The 18,663-nt window shown below is 41.1% G+C and overlaps 1 protein-coding gene across 1 annotated transcript in view; it reads right to left on the bottom strand.

Annotated features, from left to right (window-relative positions):
- LOC140727222 (pleckstrin homology-like domain family B member 1) overlaps positions 1–18,663 on the bottom strand; it is a 63,993-nt gene that overhangs the window by 30,279 nt on the left and 15,051 nt on the right. The window contains exon 2 of the mRNA XM_073044489.1: positions 1,633–1,726. Within this exon, the coding sequence (XP_072900590.1) occupies positions 1,633–1,644 (12 nt within the window). The 5' untranslated portion in view covers positions 1,645–1,726. The remainder of the gene's footprint in view (positions 1–1,632; positions 1,727–18,663) is intronic.

Here is an 18,663-nt window from a genome sequence, read left to right as displayed (position 1 = left end):
TGCTTAATCTTGCACTGTATTAATGCTCCCCACTGGGATTTGGGGTTTTTAATTTTGTAAAATGTTTTGAAAAACTAATAAAAAAAATTTTTAAAAAAAGAGATAGCAGAAGAGATTGTGGAGGCACTCATAATGATCTTTCAAGACTCACTAGATTCTGGAATGCTTCCAGAGGACTGGAAAACTGCAAATGTCATTCTACTCTTTAAAAAGGGGGGAGGCAGAAGAAAGGAAATTATAGCACAGTTAGCCTGACTACAGCGGTTGGGAAGATGCTAGAGTCCATTATTAAGAATGAAATCTCAGGGTACTTGGAGGTACATGATAATTAGGCCAAAAACATGGCTTCCTTAAGGGGAAATCTTGCCTGACAAATCTCTTGGAAATCTTTGAGGAAATAACAGGTAGGATAGACAAAAGAAAGTCAGAGGATGTTGTTTACTTGGATTTTCAGAAGGCCCTTTACAAGGTGTTCCACGTGTGTCTGCTTAACAAGATAAGAATCTATTGTATTACTGGAAAGATTCTGGCATGGATAGAAGATTGGCTGACTGGCAGGAGACAAAGAGAGGAAATAAGGAAGTCTGTTCTAGGTGGCTGACAGTGACTAGTGGTGTTCTGCAGGGGTCAGGGTTGGGACCACTTCTATTTACATTATTTGTCAACATTTTGGATAATGGAATTTATGGCTTTGTAGCCAAGTTTGCAGATGATACCCAATACATGAGGAGGTATTAGTGTTGAAAAAGCAGGGGTCTGCACAGGGATTTAGACAGATTAGGAGAATGGGCAAAGAAATGGTAGATGGAGTGCAGTGTTGGGAAGTGGATGGTCATGTACTTTGGAAGGAGTAAACTATTCTCTAAACAGGGATAAAATCCAAAAATTCACGGTGCAAAGGGACTTAGGAGTCCTTGTGCAGGATTCCCTAAAAGTTAACTTGCAGGTTGAGTCGGTGTTAAAGAAGGCAAATCCAACGTTAGCATTCATTGAGAGGGCTAGAGCATAAGAGCACGGATGTAATGCTGAGGCTTTATAAGGCATTGGTCAGACTGCACAGAGTATTGTGAGCAGTTTTGGCCTCCTTATCTGAGAAAAGATGTGATGGCATTGGGGAGGGTCCAGTGCAGGTTCATGAGAATTATTCCAGGAATAAAAGGGTTAATGTATGACGAGCATTTAACGGCTCTAGGCCTGTATTCACTGGAGCTTAGAAGAATGAGTGGGAATCTCATCGAAACCTATCAAATATTGAAAGGTGTAGATAGAGTGGATGTGGAGAGAATGTTTCCTACAGAGAGTGAGTTTAGGACCAGAGAGCACAGTTTCAGAACAGAGGGACCTCTATTTAGAACAGAGATAGGGAGGAATTTCTTTACCCAGATGGTGGTGAATCTGTGGAATTCATTGCCATGAATGGCTGTGGCGGCCAGCTCATTGAGTACATTTATAGCAGAGGTTGATAAGTTCTTGATTAGTCAGGCTGTCAAAAGTTATGGGGAAAAGGGAGGAGACTAGGGTTGAGAAGGAAAATGGATTAGCCATGATGAAATGACAGCAGATTCGATGGGCTGAATGGCTTAATTCTATTCCTATGTCTTATGGTCTTATCCCCATCAAAAGAGGCCATACCTGTATATCCATTGTTATTTTGGAGATCGATCAGCTCTGTTCTATCACATAGCTGGCATGTGGTACCTCAGGACCATTCTTTACCGTCGGGATGCTGGAGAGGACAAAAGCAAGAGAGAGAGAGAGAGAGAGAGGTCAACAACACTTGGCTTAGTATGTTACACTCAAACTGAACACTTCAAACTGAACATCTCAAATACATTGAGCATGGAACTGTTATAGCACCAGCGAATGAAGTTCAGCTCCCACCACTGTCTGTAAGGAGTTTGGACATTCTCCCCATGACTGTGGCTTTCCTCTGGGGGCTCCAGTTTCCTCCCACAGTCCAAAGACATACAAGTTAGTAGCCTAGTTGTTCACATAGGTGTAATTTTGTGGTGCAGACTCATTGGGCCAAAAGGGCCTGTATCTCTAAATAAATAAATAATGCACAGGAACGGCCATTTTAACCCACAACACTGCACCAAACAAATTTTAATCTATTTTTTTAAAAACTTTTTTTATTGTTTTCAAATAGTTACAGAATAAATGTGTATGAAAAAAAAAATGTGTTACCCAGCCCCCCTCCCCTTAACCCCTCCCCCCTAACATCCCTATTAAAAAAATAAGAAAAAAAAAGGAATGCCTGGATATTGGAGGATCCCCACACGCTCCCCGGAGTTCGTAATAACTTTAGTATATATATTTCTTTCTTTCCCCAAGTAACCAATTATTTCATCTTCGGAGCACCTATATATTTAATCCTGTCTTTTGTAAATAAGGGCGCCAAATTTTCAAAAATGTTTCATATTTATCTCTTAAATTATAAGTAATTTTTTCAAGTGGAATGCAGCCATAAATTTCGTTCTTCCAACGATCTATACTTAGATATGTATCCGATTTCCAAGTAACTGCAATAGCTTTTTTGGCTACTGCCAATGCAATTTTTATAAATTCTTTCTGATATTTATTCAATTTGGATATCGGTTTTATCCCTTCAATATCACCTAGTAAAAGTAATATTGGGTTGTGTGGAAGTTGTATTCCAATAATTTGTTCCAGTAAAACTCTTAAATTTGTCCAAAAAGGTTGAATTTTAGAGCAAGACCAAGTAGAATGTAAAAAAGTACCAATTTCTTGGTTACATCGGAAACACTGATCAGATAAATTTGGGTTTAATTTATTTATTTTTTGTGGTGTAATATATAGTTGATGTAAAAAATTGTATTGCACTAATCTTAATCGAACGTTTATTGTATTTGTCATACTGTCAAGACATAGTCTTGACCAGTTTTTTTCTTCAATTTTGATATTCAAATCACTTTCCCATTTTTGTCTTGACTTATGGACTCCTTGTTTAATTGCCTGTTTTTGAATCAAATTATACATACAAGAGATAAATTTTTTAATCTTTCCTTTTTGAATTAAAGTTTCTATTTCATTGGGTTTCGGTAGTAACATTGTTTGACCTAACTTTTCTCTTAAATAAGCCCTTAGTTGAAAGTAACAAAAAAGAGTGTTGTTTGATACTTTATATTTATTCTTTAATTGATCAAATGACATTAATATACCTCCTTCAAAACAATCTCCTATATATCTAATCTCTTTTTGAAACCAATTATATAAAAGTTGATTATCCATTGTAAAAGGAATAAGTCTATTTTGAATTAAAGATCTCTTTGCTAATAAGGATTTCTTTGTCTCATCGTCAACATTTATCTTATTCCATAAATCAATCAAATGTTTTAATATAGGAGATTCTTTCTTTTCCCGTATCCATTTAGATTCCCATTTATATATAAAGTCTTCTGGTATGTTTTCTCCTATTTTATCTAGTTCTATTCTGATCCATGCCGGTTTATCTTTCTCAAAAAAAGATGCAATAAATCTAAGTTGATTTGCTTTATAATAATTCTTAAAATTTGGAAGTTTTAACCCTCCTAGCTCAAATTTCCATGTCAATTTTTCCAACGATATTCTTGACATCTTACCTTCCCAAAGAAACTTCCTCACATATTTATTCAGCTCTTGAAAAAACTTCTGGGGTAATTGTATTGGTAGTGATTGAAATAAGTATTGTAATCTAGGGAATATATTCATTTTTATGGTATTTACTCTACCTACTAATGTTATTGGTAATACCATCCATTTATCAAGATCTTCTTGAATTTTTTTCAATAGTGGTAAATAATTTAATTTGTATATGTTCTTTATATCATTATCAACTCTTATACCTAAATATTTTATACCATTTGCCGGCCATCTAAATTGGGTTATTGATCGACATTGATTATAGTCTTCTTTAGTAAGAGGTAAAATTTCACTTTTATCCCAATTTATTTTGTAACCTGATACTTTCCCATATTCTTCTAATCTATAGGATAATTTATGCAACGATTGCAATGGGTTTGTTAGATAAAGCAGAACATCATCAGCAAATACCGTAGATTCCGGATTTTAAGCCGCTACTTTTTTCCCACATTTTGAACAGCTTTGAACTTTGCGGCCAATAATCCGAAGCGGCTAATGCATGATTTTTTTCATGCCGCCTCGTAAACATTTTGCCTCATAACAGTAGACCAATAAAATTGATGAGTAGTTCACAGAGGTCCAATGAAATTGTACGATAAATCAAGCGCACTTTCACAATTAAATTATTGTAAATCAGTCATTTGTACTCACCCTCATCAACATGGAAAACACTCGAAGCATTGTGCTGCCTACTTAGTTTAAACTATATTTGTTTTCTGTACTACATCGCGGGATGCTATGACGTCACACCCGGTTTCGCGGTGTCTTGTGGGAAAATGCCGGTTTGCGATAAACGGAAAGGGGGAGCGCATTACGCGAGCGGCTTTGGATCTGAGTGAACTCTGCTTTTAAGTTAAAGGTGATCAATAACTTTTCCTGGTAGGCTGCAATATATATATTTTTTTACCAGTCGTTAGGAGATATTGGAATGTTGTTCAGTAAAGAAGTATACGCAACGTATATTTAAAAGTAGCCGCGTACGGGCACGGTTCGAAAAAAAGCATTTGCAATATGTATTTGTTTTTGTTACCATATGGATTTAATTAAAAGTTAAAAAAATCCTCACGTGTAATATCTTTCTGTGTAAATATCTCATATTACAACGTGGGACACCTGCGGCCGAAAATCCGGTGCGGCCTAAAATCCGATGCGGCCTTTACATTTAAAAAATTGATTTTATTTCTAAAATTAGAGCCAGCGGCTTTTAATCAGGTGCACTCTGTAGTCCGGAATCTACGGTAAGTTAATCTTGTATTCTTCCTGGTTAACTCTAAAACCCTTAATATCTGGGTCCATTCTAATCAATTCAGCTAATGGCTCTATCGCCAACACAAATAAAGCAGGTGATAATGGACAACCTTGCCTAGTTGACCTTGTTAACTGAAATGGTGTTGAAATTTGACCATTTGTCACTACTTTAGCTTTGGGATTAGTATTTAAGGTTTTAATCCATTTTATAAAAGATACTCCTAATCCGTATTTTTCCAATACCTTAAATAAAAAATCCCACTCCAATCTATCAAATGCTTTTTCTGCATCTAAAGCAACTGCCACGCTCATTTCCTCCCTCTTCTGTGCTAAATGTATTATACTAAATAAGCGAGTTACATTATCTGCTGATTGTCTATTTTTAATAAATCCTGTTTGATCCATATGTACTAATTTTGGTAAGCATTTAGATAATCTATTAGATAAGATTTTTGCTATTATTTTATAATCAGTATTTAATAAAGAAATCGGTCTATATGATGATGGCTTTAAAGGATCTCTATCTTTTTTTGGCAATACGATTAAAATGACTGTCGAAAAAGATTCTGGAAGTTTATGCGTTCTTTCCGCTTGGTGTATTAACTCCATAAGAGGAGGAATTAATAAATCTTTAAACTTCTTATAGAATTCAGGCGGAAAACCATCTTCTCCTGGAGATTTATTACTTTGAAGTGATCCTAGGGCTTCTTCGACCTCTTTCAATGTAAAAGGCATATCTAATCCCTTCTGTTCTTCCGTATTTAATTTTAGAAGAGTTATTTGTGATAGAAACCTTTCTATCTTGACATTGTCATTTTGTGATTCTGATTTGTACAACTCGGAGTAAAAATTCTTAAAAGCTTCATTAATTTCTAAAGGTTTATAAGTAATTTTATTTACTCTTGTTCGAATTGCATTTATTGTTTTAGAAGTCTGATCTGTTTTTAGCTGCCATGCAAGAACTTAATGTGATCTTTCACCTAGTTCATAATATCTTTGTTTAGTTCTCATAATTGCTTTTTCTGTTAAATTTTAATCTATTAATTAAAAATCTAACTTTTTTGCCTACATCTCTTCATTCATCTGTCTCTAAGAACCTCTCACATGCATCTGACTCTGCTACCACCCGCCACTCTGTGACGAATAACTAGCTTCACACTTCAAATTCAATGCATACCCCCTAGTATTAGGCGTCTCCACCCTGCCTGTCTGCTCCATCAATGCCTCTCATAATCTCAAACTTCTGTCAAGTCTCTCAACAGCCTCCACTGCTCCGGAGAAGACCACACTAATGTGTCCAGCCTCTCCTTACAGCTCATTATCTCTATTCAAGGTAGTAACTCTTATATCAAGAGGCAGTACCTCTTGATAAATCTTTTCGGCTTCCTTTCCGAAGCCTCCACTTCCTACCTTTATTGTGTGCCAGAGGTGAATGCAGTACTCCAGGTGCAGCCAAGCTAGATTTTCATAAAGCTGCATCATAACTTCCTGACTCTTGAACTCAGTTCCCCGATTAATAGAGGCAAGCATGCCATCCGCTTCTTTAGCACCTGGGAACACACAGCAGGTCAGCTGTGAACAACGGTGAAAGCTTAGCTGTTTTCACCTTACCAGATCTGTTTTACTTCAAGCATCTATAATTAAAAATAAGCACGTCGCTGCCATTGCCAAGTGTCTTGGGATCAAGCATTCCAACAAGTTTCCGCAGATGCACTGTTGAAAGTACCCTGACTTGCTACATCAGGGGTAGGCAACCTATGGCCCATGAGCCAGATCCGGTCCACAAGCAAATATTGGGATACTATGCTTATCCGGCCCGTGAGTGATTTTTCCTTATTCTGAGTGTTTCATGCAACCACACCGATGGACATGGATGGTGTCTTGTTACACTGACCCCAGGTTCCGTTTTGTTCCAAACCAAACACTGGCATGTATGAATACCTAATTAATATGTATTAGATACTCTCCATGCACGCACAGGTTTTCAGATGGGATCATTCAAATATGTAAACAGAAACAGCATCACTGTGTTTTAACAAGAAATCCATGCTAAATAGCCAGATATTTACATGTACTATGATACTTGTTGAATAACTCGCGTTTTGAAATAAAATTGAAGAAAAAAAATTCCATTGGTAATGAATGCAAAATGCAGGAAGGTAGACACTGAGTGCCGAAATTTCCAAGACATTTGGACACCAGAGTACTTTTTCATCGAGCAAGCTGGGAAACCAGTTTGTCTCATTTGCCTAGAAAATGAGACAAAAGTCCAAGAATTGAGAAAAGAATTTTGCTGATTCTCGCTTGCATGCAAATGAGTTCAAGCTGTTTGCTACTCCATTTGATGTGGCAGTGGACACTACATCAGAAATGTTTCAAATAGAATTGATTGAGATGCAGTGTGACGACATACTGAGATCGAAATTTCATTCTGAAGATGTGTCAGTGCTTGACTTCTATATTCATCCAAGTGGGAAGTATCCTAACTTAGTGGACCATGCAAAAAAGATGGCATCATTGTTCGGCAGCACTTATCTGTGTGAGCAATTATTTTCAAAAATGAAGCACACCAAGAACCATTTGAGAACAAGATTGACTGATGCTCATCTGGATAATGTCTTGCTCTTGGCATCAACAAGTCTGACACCCAATATTGAGAAGCTTTCAAGCAACAAACAGCATCAAGTTTTACATTGATTTATTGACTGTTTGCATTAAAATTTTCTTTTTTATTAAACCTAATTTACCACCATTCAATGCATGTTCATACGTTTTATGTTTAAAGATTCTTTGTTTTCTTTTAATAGATTCGAAAGATGCCTTGATTGAAATAAATTGCAACTAAACTGAGTTCTTTGATTACTAATTGGCATCCTTGGTTAAGCACAAATGATTTTCTAGCATGCGTTATTCATTAGTTTGAGGCAAAACATAACTAGATGTATTTAAATGGATAATTCCCACATTTCAAATTTTTTATGGCATTTATCTGGCCCACCATCCACTCATTAATATGTGATCCGGCACACAGAGGCAAAAAGGTTGCCGACCCCCGGGCTACATCATGGTCTGGTACAGTAATTTGAATGCACAGAAGCTGCAGAGAGTAGAGGACTCAGCCTGATACATCATGGACACATTGGTAGTATCTAATATATCACAGATACTTTGGTAGTATCTTTAGGAGGTACTGCCTCAGGAAGACAACACCCATCATCGATGATTTCTACCATCCAGCCCATGCCATTTTTTCTCAGATACCCTTATTCATGAGACAAAGAAGCCTGAAGTCCAACACCACCAGATTCAAGGACAGCTACTTTCCTTCAATCATTCAGTTCTTGAAGCAGCCTGACACAATTCTGATCACTATACAACACACAACACTATTACCGCTTTACATTTCAACTTTTATTCTAATTGAGCTCGTTGTTGTAAAGTCTTCTTACAATTAGTAGTTTTATTGTGAATGTTTTGTATCTGATGCTATGTGCCTGTGATGTTTCCGCATGCAAAGTCTTTCACTGTGCGTGTACATACATGTACTTGTGACAATAGGCTTCAGTCTGGCTTTAACGCCCTGAAGTAGCATAGTGAAAGCCTTCCACAGGGTGTCAAGGTTGGTGGAACTCCCAACGTGTTTGTGTCAACCTTATCTCAAGTCTCAGTCTGGGAGAACAAAACTGATGAACACCAATTGTCACAATAAGTAAGAGCTCAGCCAAAGTTTCGATATGAGGAAACTGAGAGTCAAGTCCCGAGTGCTCAGAGGGAAGAGGTGCTGTCCCTCAAGCTTACATTGGGCTTCATTAAAACAGGAGCCAGAAGCAGAGATCAGGGGGTGTGTGGGACAGATCCCTCATCCCAATACTGAACGATTCTATCTTAACTCTCCTGGGCACAACTCATCGATGCAATCACAAAGAAGGCACATCAGCAGCCTTATTTTGATAGAAGATCTGGCGTGTCACCAAAGACTCTTAAGAATTTCAATATATGTATGGCGGAGGGCATTGTGACGAGTTGCATCACAGGGTGGTATGGAGTTGCCAAAGCTCACAAGGAGCTGTGGGGTTTGTAGACTCAGCCAGTGCAACACTGAGGACATCTTCAAGAGATGGTGCGTGAAGAAGATAGCATCCATGACTATCCCATCCAGATCATGCCCCCTCCTCACTATTACCATCAGGGAGATCGAAGACCCACAATCAATGATTCTGAGATGGATTTTTCCCCTCTGCCAATAGATATCTGAATGGTCCATGAAACTATTTATTTTTACTTTTCTTTTGAACTATTTATTTCTGTAATTTATAGTAATTTTATGTCTTTGAGTTGTATTCCTGCCACAAAACAATAAATTTCATGTCATCTGTCTGTGATAATAAATCTGATTCAATTTCAGATAACCAATCTTTCCTGTTTCTGTTATAACTGGCTAATTCTGTCTCAAACTCAAGAAGCAGTAATACTAACTTTGTTTTCCCTGTCACCACAGATGCTGCCTGACCTGCCAAGTATTTTTCCAGGATCTGCAGTTTTTCAGCTTTACAATTTGAGTCTATATCCTGCTGAGGTCAGGAGAGTGAAAAGTGGTCTAATTAAAATGTGCATAATCCTTACAGGAACTGACGGGAGATGTGGGTTGATGTCTTCTCTAGCTGGGCTGTCTCGAAACAGGACACAAAAAGACTAGCCATTTAAGGAAGAAGTGAGATTAAATTTCTTCAACCAGGGAGCGACAAAGCTTTGGAATTCTCACTGCTGAAGTAATGAAGACTCAATCGGTTCAAGACAGAGATGGGGAGAGTGTTGGATATTAAGGGAAATGCTGACTGGCATTTACAAGGAACTGGGTGGCCTGTGCATGTTCCTGATTTGAATGCTCTTGACTGTCTTCCTGCCCTTTAAAGCCTGTTGATTAGTACGCAATGCCTGGACTCGGCAGCAAGCTATCACCTCTCTTCAATGACGTTCTAGACTGCCTTCCCTGAAGCCGAGATAGGAATGCAATATCTCAACCAAGCCCTGACTAACAATCATCATGGCTTTCTGAGATCTATAAAAAGTGAGGAACCTACATGATATTCTGACAGTTTTGTTTGTTCATCCTGTTGCTTAAAGAGATTTGTACACACAAATTGGAATTGGAGCAACAAACAATCTCTCAGCAGATCGAGCAGCATCTGTGGAGGGAAAGGAAGTGCCAATGTTTCAGGTCAAAACCCTGCTTTAGGTCGCAATCTATCAGTTCCATTGCAAGGTTTCAACCTGAAATGGCAACAATTTCTTTCCCCCATAGATGCTGCTTGACCCACTGAGCTCCCCCAACAGATTGCTTGTTGCTCTGATTCCAACTCAAATGTGTGTGTAAGAATCTCTTTAAACATCAGGATAATCAATCAAAACACATGTTTTATAGACTACAGAAGGTTCTGTTTGGTTTCTGAATTAGAATTGGAGTTGGTTTATTATTGTCACATGTACAGTGAAAAGCTTTTGTCTGCTTGCCATCGAGACAGATCATCCCATACAAAAGTACAGTGGGGAAATGCAAAAGGAAAACAGAATACAGAATATAGATACTGTTACAGTCACAAACAAAGAGCAATGCAGGTGGATGAATAAAGTGCAAGTATCTTGGCAAGTAGACTGGGAGAGTACAGAACACAAAACAGCGCAGCAATAGACCCACAATACCATAACTAAACTAGAACTGAACTAATCCCTTCTATCTACAGAAGTCCATATACCTCCATTCTCTGCACAATCGTGTACCTGTCTCTTAAACACCTCTATTGTAGTTGCTTTCACTACCATCCTATCAGCATACTCCAGGCACACACAACTCTGTGTCAATAATTTGCCCTGTATGTTATCGCAGTAGCATTCACATCCACTGCGATTAATTGCTTTGAGAACTTGGTGACGGCTAGAATTAACTCCCGCCTGAGAACAGACCTGGACCCACTGCCATTCACCTACCATCTCAAAAGGTCTACAGAGGATGCAGTCTCACTGCTTCTCCACACTGCTTTGGAGCAACTTGACAACCATAGGGCATACCTCAGGCTACTGCTTATTGATTACAGCTTCATTCTCCAATAGCGGTAACCAAGCTTCAAACTTGGCCTCCATACCTCCCACTGCAAATGCATCACATCCACAGCTTCCTTATTGGGAGACCACAGTCAGTGCAGACAGGTAATAACATCTCCTCCTTCAACAGAAGTCTGCTTCAGGGATGTGTGCTTAGCCCACTACTTTACTTCTGCTATATTCATAACTGTGTGGCTAAGCACAGCTCTATACCATCTATAAATTTGCCAGTGAGACCACCGTTGACAGAAGGCATGACAGCAGCTCTATTTCAACAGCAGAGTTTCATATAACAACCAAAAACTCTTACAAATATCAATAGATGTGCAGCAAGGAGAATTCTGGTGGGTTACATCACAGCCTGGAAGAAGCGTCCAAAGCTCTATAAAAGCAGAGGTCATAGACTCAGTAACTATCACAAGCTCAGCCCTCAACAACATTTTCAAGAGATGGTGCCTCAAAAAGGCATTATCCACCATTAAGGACCTCACTATCCAGGACATGTCATCTTCTTGTTACTGCCATTAGGGAGGATGTACAAAAGCTTGAAGACCCACCCTCAATGATTTAGGAAAAGCGATCAGATTTCTGAATGGTCCATTTTCTTGCTGCTCCTCTTTTTTTGTAATATTATTTATTTTTGTGTTTGCTCTGTACTACTGCAACAAAACAAATTTCATGTCATATATCAGTGATGACAAATCTTATTCTGACTCAGATTCATATCTCTCTCAGAAGGTAGATATCCAGCGGACACCTCCAGTCTCTGCCCTATCATGGACAAACTTCTCTGCCCCATTGCCTCTCTGCAACGTAACACATTCTGCCTCTCACTCACTTTTCCCGTCCTGATTCATCCCAAAACTCCAGCAATTTTTTCTGCTCCATGGATGCAGCTTGAGCCGCTGAGTTCCAGCAGCATTCAAGTCCGGTGACTGAGAAAGTTAGAAGAAGATCTCTGGAAAGCCTTCTCATGGGTGAAATGGCAATTCCAGAATCGACAAAAGCTGCTGAACAGTTGTGACAGGGCTTGAATGTTATCACCCGTTCTAAAGTCAAAGCAGGGCTTAGCTTCCAGGTGAGCTCAATGCTTTGACAATGAAAACATGGAGGAACCATCACAAGCTCCTACAGCCCCCAGTGGCCCTGCTATTTCAGTCTGAGGCCAACGCACAAGCAGCTTTCGGGAAGGTGAAACGATGAAAATCATCTGGTTCAGACAGGGTACCTGGCCAAGTACTAAAGATCTGTGCTGATCAACTAACTGGAGTGTTCACTGAGATCTTTAACCTCTGGCTTCAGTAGTCTGGGGTACCTGCCTGCTTCAAGCAGGCTTCACTTATACCAGTACCTAAAAAGAATGTGGTAACCTGCCTCAATGATTATCATCCAGTGGCACTTACATGTACAATGATGCAGTATTTTGAGAGGTTGGTGATGAAACATATCAAGTCCTGCCTGAGAAGTGACTTGGATCTGCTCCAATCTGCCTACCAGACAACTTCCACAGCAGATGCCTTCTCATTGCCTCTTCACCCAACCCTGAAACATCTGGACAGCAAAGGTGCACACATCATGATGCTCTTTATCAACTACAGCTTGGCATTCAATACCATCATCCCCTCTAAACTAATCAATAAGTTCCAAGACATTGGCCTCAATACCTCCTTGTGCAACTGGATCCTCGATTTAACCACTTGCAGACCCCAGTCAGTGCAGATTGGCAACAACATCTCCTCCACGATCTCCGTCAGCTCAGGTGTATCACAAAACTGTGTGCTTAGTCCCCTGCTCTACTCACTGTACACTTATGACTGTGTAGCTAAGCACTACTCCAATGCCATATTCATAGGTCGAATCTAAGGTGGTGATGAATCAGGATACAAGAGGTTGTCGTTGTGGCTGAGTGATGCCACAACAACAACCTCTTACTCAATGTCAGCCAGACCCAGGGAGCTGATTATTGGCTTAAGCAGGAGGAAACCAGAGGGGCTTGAGCCACTACTTATTGGAGGATCAGAGGTGGAGATGGTCAGCAACTTTAAATCCGTCCACGTTATTGTTTCGAAGGACCTATTCTGGGCCCAGCACATAAGAGCAATTACAAAGAAAGCACAGCAGCATCACTACTTCCTTCAGAGTTTGTTTATTGATTTATTATTGTAATTATTGCTTTCTTCCTGTATTTACATGGTTTGTAGTCCTTTGCACACTGGTTGAACACCCAAGTTGGTGCAGTCTTTCACTGATTTTATTGTTGGTTATTATGGATTTATTAAGTATGCCCACAGGAAGTTGAATGTCAGGGTTGTATACATATACTGACATATATGTACTTTGATAATAAATTTACTTTGAACTTTGAATTACAGTTCTTTTTTTGCTCATTGGCTTAAAAAAAATTATCCTGAGAATAGTGATGTTAAAACCCCAGAATGATGTTAAAACCCCATCAGTGTCACCAATATTCTTCAGAGAGTGAATCTGCTGTTTAAATGACTCTACGCAGTGTGTTTGATGCCTGAGAGGCCAAGAGAGAAACGGGAAAGAGAGAGAAACACGGCCATATCTCTGTCTATTTCTCTCCGCGGTTTCTGGCGTCTGCAGAAACAGAGCTAAAGATGGAGGAAAGAGCCCTTTGTCCTGTGCTAGACCAGTTGCAGTGGGCACTCAATGAGGGTGCAAACTTATATTTAATGGGTAGCTGAACCAAAGTCAACACAAGGAAGGGATTTTCTATGCAGCAACCTTTTGAAGATCTAAAGCACACCACGTGTTTAATAAGGAACTTTCAGAATAGAATGGATGATTACCTGCAAACTAGATAATGGAGCAGGCGAGTGTGATTAATTGGCTACTTCCTTCCAAACGTTGCACAATCTTTAAACAGATTTTTTTTTTAGAAATCTCACAAACAATATCCAATACATGCAAAGAAAGGATGGGGTTAATCTGTACAACAGATTTTGCTGAAACATACCATATTGATTGTAATATTCTGTGTGTTGGTTGAACCCCGTTCAATCCCAAATTCAGATGCTGTCCGTGTGGAGTTTGCATATACTCCACATAGATTCCAGCTGCACCCCCCAGATGTCAGAGAGTCACACAGCATTCTCTGCGCCAACTCATCCACATTGACCAAGATGCCCATTCAAGCTGGTCCCATTCACCTGCATTTGACCCTCTGCTATCCATGTACCTGCTCCGTGTCTTTTAAATGTTGTTAATGTATCTGTCTTTTTGCCACTTTCTCTGTCAGCTAGATGCACAAAACATTTTGTAATGATTACAACTGGGAAGTTGTTATGTAATGAACCAGAGGTGATTAGGGAGCTTAAGGTAAAAGAACCCTTAGGATTGAGTTCAACTTGAAATTTGATAGGGAACAAGTCAAGTCTGACATAGCAATATTTCAGTGGAGTAAAGTAAATTACAGTGGTATGAGGGCGGAGTTGGCCAAAGTAAATTGGAAGGAGATGCTGGCAGGGATGACAGCAGAGCAGCAATGGTGTGCGGTTCTGGGAAAAATGGGGAAGGTGCAGGTTTGATGTATTCCAAAAACAAATACTCAAATGGCAAAATACTACAACTGTGGCTGCCAAGGGAAGACAAAGCTATAGTAAAAGCAAAAGAAAGGGCATACAACAAAGCAAAAATTAGTGGTAAGATAGAGGATTTGGAAGCTTTTAAAACCCTACCGAAAGCAACTGAAAGAATCATTAGGAGGGTAAAGATGAAAAATGAAAACAAGCTAGCAAACAATATCAAAGTGAATAGTAAAAACTTCTTTCAAGTATATTAAAAATAAAAGAGAGATGAAAGTGGATATAGGACCGCTAGAAAATTAGGCTGGAGAAATAATATCTGGGGCCAAGGGGATGGCAGATGAACATCTTGCCTGACTAACCTGTTGAAATTCTTTGAGATTACATGTAGGATAGATAAAGGGGATGCAATGAATGTCATATATTTGACTTTCAGAAGGCTTTTGACAAGGTGCCACACATGAGGCTGCTTTACCAAGTTAAGAGCCCAGGGTATTACAAGGAAATTGCTAATATGGTTAGAGCATTAGTTGATTGGTAGGAGGCAGTGAGTGGGAATATAAGGATCCTTTTCTGGTTGGCTGCCAGTGACGAGTGGTGTTCCACAGGGGTCAGTGTTGGGACCACTTCTTTTTCTGCTGTATATCAATGATTAAATGATGGAATAGATGGCTCTGTTGCCAAGTTTGCAGGTGATATAAAGATTGGTGGAGGGGCAGGTAGTGTTGAGAAAACAGGTAGGCTGCAGAAGGTCATGGACAGATTAGGAGAATGGGTATGAGAGTGGCAAATGAAATATAATGCTGGAAAACGCATGGTCAGGCAATTAGGTAGTGGAAAAAAATGTGCAGACTATTTTCTAAATGGGGAGAAAATCCAAAAATTTGAGATGCAAAGGTACTGGGAGTCCTTGTGCAGAACACCCTAAAGGTTGACTTGCAGGTAGAGCTGGTGGTGAGGAAGGCAAATACAATGTTAGCATTCATCTCAAGAGGTCTAGAACACAAGAGCAGGGATGTGATGCTGAGGATCTTTAAGGCACCGGTGAGGCCTTGCCTTGAGTATTGTCAACAGATTTGGTCTTCTCATCTAACAAAAGATGTGCTAGCATTGGAGAGGGTCCAGAGGAGGTTCATAAGAACGATTCCAGGAATGAAAGGGTTATCATACAAGCTATGTTTGATAGCTCTAGGTCTGTACTCGCTGGAATTTAGAAGGATGAGGGGGAATCTCATTAAAACCTTTCGAATATTGGAAGGCCTAGACAGAGTAGATGTGGAAAGGATGTTTCCCATGGTGGGGGAGTCTAGGACAGGAAGGCACAGCTTCAGGATAGAGGGGCATCCATTTACAGCAGAGATGTGGAGAAATGTCTTTAGCCAGGGGTTGGTGAATTTTGGAATTTATTACCACAGGCAGCTGTGGAGGACAGGTCGTTGGGTGTATTTACAGCAGAGATTGATAGGTTCTTAATTGGACATGGCATCAAAGATTACAGGGAAGAGGCCAGGGAGAGGGGCTGAGGAGGGAAGAAGGATCATCCATGATGAAATGGTGGAGGAGACTCGATAGGCCAGATGACCTAATTCTGTTGCTATGTCTTATGGTACTAAATCGACGGCCCTCTGAGTGAAAAAAAATGCCCCTCAGGTCCCTTTTAAATCTTCCTCCCTCAGAATCAGAATCAGAATCAGGTATAATATGTTATGAAATTTGTTAACTTAGCAGCAGCAGTACAATGCAATACATGGTAATAAGGAAAAACTGTATTGTAGTAAGTATATATGTTAAATAGTTAAATTCAATAAGTAGTACAAAAACAGAAATAAAAAAGTCATGAGGTAGTCTTCGTGGGTTCAATGTCCATTCAGAAATCGGATGGCAAAGGCCGTTCCTGAATCATTGAGTGTGCCTCAATCCCAGCATACAGACCGCTCGTCAGGCGCTCCAGACCAGTTCAGAAGCAGGTGAAAACCTGGCCAGCAGGAGCCATCTCTGCTCTTCAAGACTGCTTTGAGAACACTGACTGGCACATGTTCAGGGAGGCTGCAACCGATGGTGACTCTACCAACTTAGAGGAGTACACAGCATCAGTGACCAACTACATCAGCAAGTGCATTGACAACATCACCGTGCCCAAGACCATCACTACACGCACTAACCAGAAGCCATGGATGACCGCAGAGTTACACGCGCTGCTGAGGACCCATGACTCCGCCTTCAGAGCAGGCGACAAGGCAGCCCTAACAACAGCAAGGGCCAAATTGTCCCAGACCATCAGAGAGACAAAGCGTGCACATGCCCAGTGAATTCACAGCCACTTCGGCGACACGTGGAAAGGTATTCAGGACATCACCAACTACAGGACAACATCACCTGACTGTGCCGGTGATACCTCCCTCCCAGATGCGCTGAATAACTTCTACACCCGTTTTGAGGTGGAAAGTGACGTGGCGGCAAGGAAGTCCACCCCTCCTCCAAATGACCAGGTGCTGTGTCTCACCATGGCCGATGTGAGAAGAACCCTGTGCAGGGTCAACCCACGGAAGGCTGCTGGACCAGACAACATTACTGGCAGAGTGCTCAGAGTAGTGGTCGCCAACCCGTCGATCACAATCAACTGGTCGATCTTTGAGACTTTCCCAGTAGATCCCAAAAAAAAAGAAAAAGAGATACACAAATACTGTTGAGAGATTATTTCCGGGTTGTGGGGTTTTAGTTCCGTTCTTTCTGCCCAGTGTGCAAGTGTGTAGCTCCCCCGCCCCCCACGCACTACACAGTGTAATTCAGTGGCCCCCAACCACCGGACTGCGGACCAATACCGGGCCGCAAGGTATGTGCTACCGGACCGCAAGGAAACGATATGAGTCAGCTGCACCTTTCCTCATTCCCTGTCACACCCACTGTTGAACTTGAACGCATGCGAGGTCATCAGTTGCCTAAACGCCATTGGCCTCGGGTAACAGGCCGCCTCGCGTGGCCAGCGGGAAGTGCCGTTGCTACTGGCCTGGAGCACGGACAGATGGGTGCCGCCTCTAAACCTGTTTAGCACACAGAATGTTCGTGGGGAACCCGGTGCTAAAATATTTACAGACGACCTAATTCGGGCTCAGGGTTTCATAAGTAGCAGAGCAGCTACCTCCCTGCGATCTACTGAAAATCATCCCTCAAGCCAAACTCTTGTCGGCCGATAGATCCTACCTACCTACTAGAGGGGCACTCGGTCGGTGACCGCCGCGGCCCCAGTATGGGGACCTCTGGCCCTTATGTTGTCCTCTCACCCCACCCACGACCAGCCGCACCTGGCCAGGGCATCTGGCAACGGGCGGGCAGGAGGCTGGAGTTCGGGCCCGGAGGCTGTCTAATGAGGCAATGAAGCCCTCAAAACTGCTCCAGTACCTTGAGTCCAAGCACCCTGCACCTAAAGCCAAACCCATTGAATTTTTTGAGTGGAAAAAACGTGAGCAAGCAGGACAGAAGTGCTGATAACCGTGAAAACTAAACTGCGGAATAGACTGGACATAAGGAATCTGCTTGGAGTATTGCTGTATTCCGGTCGTGTTTAACACAACCCCCCGCCCCCCCCACACCCCATCGGCTGGTCTGCAAGAATATTGTCAATATTAAACCGGTTCATGGTGCAAAAAAGGGTGGTGACCCCTGGTGTACATACATTATCTCTACTTCCGGGTTGCAGGGTTTTACTTCCGGTCTTTTCTTCCCAGTACGCATGCGTGTGACTAACCGATTTAGTAGGGTCGATCTTGCCTTTCACTGAGGCCGAGGTAGGGGATCGTCGCTTAAAAAGGTTGGTGACCACTAGCTTAGAGGATGTGCAGACCAGCTAGCAGATGTTCTCACTGACATCTTCAACATCTCCCTGAGCAGCGCCACCATTCCAACGTGCTTCAAGGCTGCCACCATCGTCCCCGTGCCGAAGAAGTCTTCAGTGTCCTGCCTAAATGACTACCGTCCCGTTGCACTCACATCCATCATCATGAAGTGTTTCAAGAGGCTTGTCATGAGGCATATCAAGACCCTGCTGCCCCCCTCACTGGACCCCCTGCAGTTCACGTACCGTCCCAACTGTTCAACAGATGACGCCATTGCCACCACCCTCCACCTG

Source organism: Hemitrygon akajei, chromosome 5 (assembly GCF_048418815.1).
Source record: "Hemitrygon akajei chromosome 5, sHemAka1.3, whole genome shotgun sequence".
In the NCBI taxonomy this organism is placed as follows: domain Eukaryota; kingdom Metazoa; phylum Chordata; class Chondrichthyes; order Myliobatiformes; family Dasyatidae; genus Hemitrygon; species Hemitrygon akajei.
The sequence above is the reverse complement of the archived record's forward strand: the minus strand, read 5'-3'. Positions and strand labels throughout refer to the sequence as shown.